The following is a 9,296-nucleotide window of genomic DNA, read 5'->3' as shown; positions in this document are numbered from 1 at the left end:
AACCCTAAAACCTAAAACCCTAAACCCTAAACCATAATAAAAAAATAATAATTTATAACATAAATAGCAGATTCTGAAATATATGTATATATATGTAAAATGTCAAGCACAATAAAAAATCAGAAATACACCTAAGAAAAACTATGGTTTATAACCATATTATGTAACTATACACCCAAAAAACTATCTACTGCTACTGGTTTCCTGAACTGATAATTCATAACACGTCCTTGATATTGGCTGAAATTTGGATGCACCACAGATGCAGCATCAAAGAGGTTTAACTGGATATAATAAACTCACATATTAGCAAAAATATTAAGAAGAAAATTAAAATCAATCACCACAACTTTAAAGAACATCACTTTTACCTCGTTTAGATCTTTTGTTTTCTTCTTCTTTAAGGCATTTGCAATCTGTTTGTCCAACTTTGAACCTAGCCTATTTTTTGGACGTCCCCTTGTTCGAATCCTTGGAGGGCTTTGAAGCTCGTTAATGGATTCCAAGTTGGCGTCTTCATGAGATAACGAACATGTCCCCTTCCTTTTGGCTTTCAGTTCTTCCATCTCAACCATGACCTTATCGTATGCATGGTGCAGAATGGCAGTCAATTCCTCCAATTCTGATGCAAATTCGTAAATATTTTACGAACGAAAAACCAATTCGTCAAACCTCTTGCTTCTTGGCTCCAACAATGGCTCGTCGTGGCTGCTCTTGATGTGTGTGTGTCGCCTCTTTACCTTCTTGCTCCATCGTTCCAATATATATCTCGATGACACTTGGCTTACTCGTTCAAAACTTAACACACTTAGTGCGTGACGGTACAATATCCCTCTTGACTCGAATAATAAGCATTGATATTTTACCTCGGCTGCTACTGAGTCGTAAGTAACCACAAACTTATTGAATATTGATTTGAAAACTTGGTCTCCAACTTCGTATACTGAATAGCCTAGAGTAGAATTCATTAATCTAGTGATGCAATTCACCTTTTCTCTAAATTGTGCTTGGACTTTCCTAAACTTTTGATGAGTGTACACATCTTGAAACTGAGCTTCAATGGAGGATTTGGTTGCACACGGTATGACCGTATAAAAATCTGCAGCATCTGATTTTCTCTCTGCTTGCTCCCTGCTTCCGAGGCAATTATCATATTATTTGACAAATTGAATAAGCAAGCTGTTCCAGGTAGTAAACTTGTTAAAAATTGCATGCATGCTCTCGCTCCTTTGTGTGCTTCTCATCCCTGCCCAGAAGTGGTGATCCAGATAGATTGGAACCCATATATGACGGTCTTCATAAAGATCTGCAAAATACACCCAAGAACAGACTATAAATACACCTGAAAAACATGCAATTTACACCTCTGCTGTAAATTTTAAACAACATTACCTGACAGCTACTTGTTGTCCACAAGACCAAAATTCAATAGAAAATCATTCCAATTCCTATCAAATGAGTCTTTACTATGAGAGTTCCAAACAACTTGGCTCATTTCTTGTTCAATTTCTGCATGTCCCTTGTACCCGTTTAATTTTCTTGGAATCTTTTTCATGATGTTCCAAATACACCAACGGTGAATTGTTGTTGGCATACAAGCCTCTAAAGCCCTTTCCATTGATGCGCATTGATCGATGAGAATCCCTTTTGGAGCATTTTCTTCCATTAAACGAAGCCAACATTGAAATAACCATTTGAATGATTTAATTTCTTCGTTTTTCATCAAAGAGCATCCAAGAAGTGTTGACTGACCGTGGTGATTCACTCCGACAAAAGAACCACAAACCAAATTATACTGGAAACAAATTACCATAGTGCAGATTAAAATATCATTACATACACCCAAAAAATGATTTTATACACCCAAAAACATCCAATATACACCTCTGCTGCAGATTCATAAAACAACATTAATTTAGCATCATAAACATGGACAGTTTATTACCTGTTTGTATTGCAGGTGGTGTCAAATGAAATAACATCTCTGAAATACTCAAAGGCAGCTCTGCTTCTTGCATCGGCCCAAAAAGCCAACTTAATTGATTGATCATCCTCGAGTTCAAGCTCAAAAAAGAAATTCTGATTCTTCTCTTTCATTCTTAATAAATATTTCCCGAATTCCTTTGCATCTTCTTGTTCCGAAACATTCCGTACTTCTCTCGTGATGTAATTCCTCACATCCTTTTTAATAAAATTTAACTCGCGGTGACCCCCAGCTGCCACAACGAATGATTGGAATGTTTTGCTTGGTCTGATACCAGCCTCCTCGTTATTCTCTATTGTACGACGAACGGACATGCTTAGTTCCCTGTGCTGTTTGAGCATCTTTGCTTGAGTTGGACAGCAAGAGTGTGAATGATGCATCACAACCTTCGAAATGATCCAAGCACCAACATCCTTCAATGTGTGTATATAAATTCTTGCAGGACAATTTACACGAGCTGTAGGATTTGTCTTCTCGGTCGGAGATATTTTAGATTTCCATTTTCCCTATCTGCTACATGTGACCAATTGATTCTTAATTTTGTTTCCCTTTTTATTTGTGCTCCGAACTCTTGTAGAAAAACCTATAGCCTTGGCATAGTCCTTGTAAAATTTTACAGCATCATTAAGATTTTTAAAAGTCATTCCAACCTTGGGAACTAGCTGCTTATCAACAACAGAGAGGGGTTGCAAAATACAACATGTTAAAAACAAGAAAATACTATAGAATTTCTGCACCTCATCAAAAATTAACAATCAAAGTAAAGTACACCCAAGGACTCCTGATATACACCCGAACGACAACAAGTCAATTAAAAATAACAAGAAAAACTATAAACTATAAATACATCAAAACTTCCCTAAAATACACCCAAACCTCCCTAAAAATACACCCAAAAAGTTCTGATCTACACCCAAGCGTCTGCTATAAATTACAGATAATTAATCAAAACTAATACATTAGATTCAATCCACAGATTATGTTCACGCATTAATTTCACAGTCTATGTTCACGAATTATTCAGCTAGACAATCATAATTAGCTGAAACTAAATCAAACCTCAGGGACTTCGTTCGATTCAAATTCAAAATCCACTTTGTCCTGATTGAGCTAACAATCTGAGATTGAATCATCCATTATCTTCAAAACGAGTTCAAAATTTGATTTCAGAAACTAGAAAATCGAAATAAAACGAAGCTAGCATTACAATAAGAAAAACTCAGGTGAATGACGAAGAACAAAACAGTGATAAACACAGAAGAAAGAACAATCGAAAAGATAAGGGAAGAACGCAAGAAGGAGAACGAAGAAACCTGGCAAGATATTCGAAGAAGGTAACAAAATCTTTTGAAAATTGGAAGAGAAATATTCGAGCGTTAATTGATTTTGATTGAATTAATATTCTATTATATAGCGCGTGACTATTACGTGACAATTGGAGCGCGTTTAGGGTGTTAGTAAGATCAGGACTTGTAACACTTGTAAGACCCAATCGCTTGTATGCTAAGATTATTCCTAAATATACATAGTTGGTCACTTTAATTATTTCTCAATTTACATATTGTATAAATATAGTTGGTCATTTTATAATGTATAAACTATCTGTTATTTCAGATTTTGAAAAAATTTAAGTTTTAACTCCTATATCACCTTGGAGGGCTATACTTTATATTAACTTTTTCAACATTAAAAGTTTCGGTAATAATTATTTAGATGCTAATGAGTCAAATGATGATTTTTAATAAATTTTTAGAAATCATTTATTATTCCTTTTTAAATTTATAAGTTTATAAAAATGTAAAATTTTGGAATTTGACCTATAACACAAAAGTTGAATTTCTATTCTTATTTATTTTGATTTTTTTGATATTTTATTTGGATTCAAATGGAGTATTTTTTTATTGACATTTATGTTTTAAAATTAATTAACTTAAAAATAGTAAATGTCAATAATCTGTCTAGGTAGTAAATCGAATCAACTTAATTCGATTTACTATATATATGTTGTGCAATAGTAAATCGAATTATATGAATTATGAATTCGATTTATGTTTAAATAGAGTGTTTCATGTAATTCGATATATATTAATTCGATTTACAACTAAAATGCGTAAATCAAATTTAGTAAATTCGATTTACCTAAATATATACATGAAGACATTCAAGTAACGTTTTTTGTTTTGGATGATTCAGGTAATATTGGGCTGCTTTTGGTTTATATAAGTGTTTTACCTAAAAATAATCTAATTTTAACTTTATTTGCAGTCATCGAGGGTGTTATCCATGAATTTTTATAAATATACAATATGATTATATAATTTTAATGAGCATACAAATTAAAAATTTAATACAAATAGTACAATCATTCTACAAACAACACAATTGTCCTATAAATAATATAATGATCAAATATTTAATTCTACATACAAATTTTTGCTTAAATTAATAACACACGAGTAAAATGTTATAATATAATATTATATTTATATATGACTAGAATAGAATTAGTTTTTATATAAAAAAATATTATATTATTAATTGATATTTTGACTCAATAGTAAAGATGATTTTAAAATTAAATTCTTAATAATAAAAGTATAAATTATGAATAAAATTAAATATTTAAGAGAAAAAATAATTATATTAATAATTTTAATTAATATTAATTCAAATAATATTAAATTTTTTAAATTAATATAAAATATTTTTTAATTTTAGTTTTAAAATAAATTTTATTTAAAAAATTCAAAAATAAATAAGAATTACTAGATTAGAAATAGAATAATTAATAATAAAAATTATTAGATTAAAATATAAATCTTTAAAAATTGATAAAAATATGAAAAAATGATAAAAATTATAAATAAAAACTTAACTCGTAAAAATTATTAAATTTGTAAAATACAAATATCAAAATGAAGTTGAAATAAAAATAGAAATAATATTACAAAATTTATAAAAAATAAAAATAAAACAATTCTCTAATAAGATTTTTGTTAACAATTTAAATTTTAAATAACTAAAAAATTGGTATCTGAATTGAATTAATGATTTCAAAAATATTACAATACTTTTTAATAAAAATAATACTTTAATTTAAGCTACATATTAAAATTTTAATAGATGATCATTTTTTTATTTTGGTCTTTAATAGATGATAATGATAATTTATTCAAGGGACTAGATGACAACTTTTTTTTTTTGTCCGAGTTTACGCCATTGTAAATTCCGTCAACGCAGTGAACAAGGCGAGTGGTGTTGTCACCTCTTTTCTTTGAATTTCCACCAACCCTTCCACTCTGTTTTTGAGTTTGACTCTCACAACAGAAAAAAAAAACAAGAACCATGGTGGACCATTTCATTGTTTGCATTGATCGTATAATACCTTCCACCTCTTGTTTACCATCACCGCCGCACCATGATCATGTCCCTCCCTTCATTCAACTTGGTCCAGAACAAGAACAAGCCTGCTCCTCCTCCAATTCTTCCTCTTCAAATTACAAGCGTCACGATGATGATGATGATGTGGTTGTGGAGTGTAGAATATGTCAAGAGGAAGATCAAATCCATTCCATGGAGGCCCCTTGTTCCTGTAATGGCACTCTCAAGGTATACTATAGTATATTACATTATTAGCCTCTCGTTTTTCAAGTAATAAGCAAGTAATGAAGGGTATAGTGAGCAACTCGTAGTGGATTATGCCATGTTAATTGTTAAACTCGTATACTTATATACTTTCATTTGAATTGAATTGGTACCCTTAATTACCTAGAGAGTTCTTGGTATTATGTGGTCTTGGGATATTTAGTGTAAGTGGCCACTTTAAGGAGGAAAAAGGAAAGAATAGAAAGTTGTATGTCATTCTCTCATGAGGCCTTTAAGTGTGGCAAGGGAGAGGCACATGGTTTCTTCTTAACCGTCGCATTCAGTCTGCTGTTTTGGTGTCTCACATAATCCATTAGTTTCAAGTGTTAGTTGGCTTTCAGTTAGTTACTCTCCCCAATATGTTGCAATCTTTGCATATCTTTTGGATACTCGTGGTCTTAAATAGAGACTGGATCATGAACATGGTGGTTCACTATTTCTTGGCGTGCAGTTTGCTCATAGGAAGTGCATCCAAAAATGGTGCAACAAGAAAGGAAATACAATATGTGAAATCTGCAATCAGGTTGAAGTTTTTAACTCGTTCACTGTTTTTTTTTCTTTGTTAAAAGATTGGAATTATGATCTCTCTATCTTTCACTCTTTCTAGATATTTTCACCAAACTATTCTCTTCCAATAGTCAGAAGCAACGACATTATAGCAATTGATCTAAGGTAAGTTTGAGCTTGTATCAGATATCTTATTTTAACTAGTGTACCATTCCAAATGCATTTGAAAGGTTTTCTTATTGTCTGGAGTACTGTAGCAGTGTAGCTGTTGTGTAAGCCTGGGAATTGATTGCTTATTCTTCATATAGCTATTCTTTAGTTCTAAAATATGGCAAGAAAAGTGATCTTGTGCCGTTTGAAGCTTCATTGAATATGGTAACGAAATTGTAGAAGTTGGACTCTCCATTAGTGACGGAACAAATTGGAAATAAAAGCATAAATAAATTTGGAATGTTTGGTACTGACTAGTAGTTATGTTGGCCTTAATTCACTTTTGAATGATGGTGCTAAAATTTGTGGATCACCAAATGATCAGGATAATCAAAATTTAACCACCTTATTTTAAAGATTTTAATGCATACTTCCATTCGAGCATCTGAGAAGTTAGCTAGCCTTAACATCAATATTTTCATTGCCTAAATATAGTACCCTTGTAAATTTTGATCATTCAGATTTCATAAGGGATGTTGTTAATATGTTACAAAGCTCGATGGACACTCCCTGAAGGCTAGAACTTAATTCATACACTTCTATAATTTCGTTACTATTGCGCTATTGGTAGTAATAGCTTTAATAGGAATGGCTGTTTTTTTTCCCAGAAAGATTTATCTTGTTTCTATATACCAGGCAAGAATGGGAGCGTAATACAGATCTTCGTGTTGCTCTAACATCAGCGGAGAACCATTTAATGCAAAGAGAATATGAAGAATATGCTATCACACAAACCAGTAGCATCGCTTGCGTCCGCTGTGCCACTCTCATTGTAAGGAAATAGTTATGATAAAGCTTTTTCTACATTCTTTATTTCGGGTATCATCTTTCGCTGAGGATTAATGTGACTGATGATTTATACAGTTGCTGATAGTCTTGCTTGTACGCCAAGCCTTAATGGTTACAACGAACTCTGCAACCAGGCGCGATTCATCAAGAATGTTTGATGTAAGTAGCATGTCAATTTACATATACAAGTATTTGGAACATAGTTTGTTGTACCAATTGACATGAGTTTTGAAATATCAGTGTATCTGGATACGATGAAGGATGTACACAAAAGTGATAGATCAAAGAGTTCAAAAGAAGGATATATACGAAATTAAAGAAGAAAATGCTTTTTGTCCTTTTCAGCCAAATTGTTAAGCCTTTAGTAGTTTGTGTCGATGTGTGTCGTGACAAATTGATAATAGGACAGGCACAGAACAGCTTCAAGCTCCGAAATGGTAAAGTGAGATTAAGGTTTAGAGTTTAGACACCGGCTAATGTAGTGAATTTGAACTTGAATTGAATGATGTACTAGTTGCTAACTTGGAATGGTGAATGGCAGTTTGAGATGTCACTTCTTCAATTTGCCAGCATTCTTTTGCCGTGTTGCGCAATGGCACGTTCCTGGTATCTCATACAGAACAGAAGAAGACAGGTATGGCCTCGTATCACATACGTAGAACATAGTTAATCTACGCATTAAAAATACTTGAAAAGAGTCAAATTCTAAATAGAATCCAAGCATTACATATGTTGAAAAGAAAGTTAAATAGTATAACATGATCTTTCTATCTTTTGTAGGGTTAAGCAAGGGAAGAGTACACATGCTGATAATTTCCTTTTCGTTTTTTGGGTCAACATTTTCCTTGGTTATCAGAGAAAAATTGTAGAAGTTACATACAGAAGCTACATGGCTTTTTGTAGAATTTGTACATTGTGTTAGTTGATTAAAAAAATAAATAAAAATGTGATGGGAATGGGAAATGAGCAAATAGCTAATTTCAGTGTGGCATTTAAGCCATGGAGCAACCTTACCTGATTGCTGAATCTTTGAACTTTAGTTATAACAATTGTTGTTCTTGATGGCAATGCCAGAGGGGATCACCCAGGGTGGCCTTCTCTTCATGGCTTGATGGCAATGCCGATGGGATGTTTGGGTGGGGAGGTATTTTTTTAAAAAAACTAAATTATTTTAGTTAAGGTCAATGGTATACTGCCCAAAATGTTAAGGAAAGTGAGAATTTCAAAATTTATATATCTATATATAATAGTATAAAAGATCATCACTTTGATCATATAGTAAGTAGGAACGATGCAAATTAAAACCTTCAAACATTTTAGCTTTGGGAGTTTGGTACATCATTACTCGCGCTCTCTTATAGTGATAATTTAAATATTATCTGATGCATAATATTTTAGTGTTAATAGTTGTTATTATTTGCCGTTGTTCTAAGAAGTTTTTCACATTGCAACTCTGGTTTAGTGGCTTGGGTGGTAGACTGATAGGGGTGGCAATGGATTGAGATAGGGTAGGATTTAAACTCAATCCTAATTTTATGTGGTTTAATTTTTTTACTAAAATTTAACTCTAACCTACTTACTGAGTTTATAACATGTCAACTTTAATCATCTGTTGTCATAAAAAAAATATAATGTTCAATAATTTGATGAGATATTAGGGTTGTAATTTAAAATTTATATATCACTAAATAAATTTAACTTTTATATAAACAAAAGTGTTTAAATTTTTAATTAAAAATCTTGATTTAGTGGTTAAAAACTTTTTATATGAATGAAACGTTTTTTATTTGACACTCATTTCTAGTATATATATATATATATATATATATATATATATATATATAGTGCAGATTGGTCGGTAGGATTGAGCTTCAATCCACGTCCTATCCAACCTGCAGATCAACCCATTCCGCACTCAACCCTATATATAATGGGTCGGATTAGTAATTCTACCTGATCAAATTGGATCGGGGTATGTACTCAAGGATACGATTGCTGCTGCCAACCCTGGGTGCCATTGAAACAAAACATTAGCAACATGGAATAATTAGTAAATAAAGTTTTTTTTTATATTGAAAATGAAGCTTTTTACGAACTGGGAGTCTTGGGTAAACAAAACATTGAGTTTGATATTAGTTATTAGTTAATCTATCAAGCTCAT

At 31.9% G+C, this 9,296-nt stretch overlaps 1 protein-coding gene across 2 annotated transcripts; it reads left to right on the top strand.

Moving 5' to 3' along the window:
• The first annotated feature begins 5,195 nt into the window (after positions 1–5,195).
• LOC112715473 (uncharacterized) lies at positions 5,196–8,113 on the top strand. Of its 2 annotated transcripts, XR_003159710.3 has the most exons (8): positions 5,201–5,593; positions 6,081–6,152; positions 6,237–6,301; positions 6,983–7,118; positions 7,211–7,294; positions 7,376–7,572; positions 7,677–7,769; positions 7,916–8,113. XR_003159710.3 is itself a non-coding variant. In XM_025767240.3 (7 exons), the coding sequence occupies exons 1-7, from the start codon at positions 5,330–5,332 to the stop codon at positions 7,919–7,921; spliced, it is 720 nt and encodes a 239-aa protein (XP_025623025.1). In that variant the 5' UTR covers positions 5,196–5,329; the 3' UTR covers positions 7,922–8,113. The 2 variants fall into 2 exon arrangements, 1 of the variants encoding a protein (XP_025623025.1); XM_025767240.3 differs by lacking the exon at positions 7,376–7,572 and having other exon boundaries at positions 5,196–5,593.
• The last annotated feature ends 1,183 nt before the right edge of the window (positions 8,114–9,296 follow it).

This window comes from Arachis hypogaea, chromosome 10, assembly GCF_003086295.3.
Source record: "Arachis hypogaea cultivar Tifrunner chromosome 10, arahy.Tifrunner.gnm2.J5K5, whole genome shotgun sequence".
NCBI classification, from domain to species: Eukaryota; Viridiplantae; Streptophyta; class Magnoliopsida; order Fabales; family Fabaceae; genus Arachis; species Arachis hypogaea.
The sequence above is the reverse complement of the archived record's forward strand: the minus strand, read 5'-3'. Positions and strand labels throughout refer to the sequence as shown.

What these genes read in the sequence shown, in the direction of transcription:
- LOC112715473 (XM_025767240.3), top strand. Translation starts at nt 5,330, where the DNA reads ATGGTGGACCATTTCATTGTTTGCATTGATCGTATAATACCTTCCACC. An exon ending in ATTATAGCAATTGATCTAAG is followed by an intron (nt 6,302 to 6,982) that starts GTAAGTTTGAGC and finishes TCTATATACCAG; the next exon opens with GCAAGAATGGGAGCGTAATA. An exon ending in ATTCATCAAGAATGTTTGAT is followed by an intron (nt 7,295 to 7,676) that starts GTAAGTAGCATG and finishes GGTGAATGGCAG; the next exon opens with TTTGAGATGTCACTTCTTCA.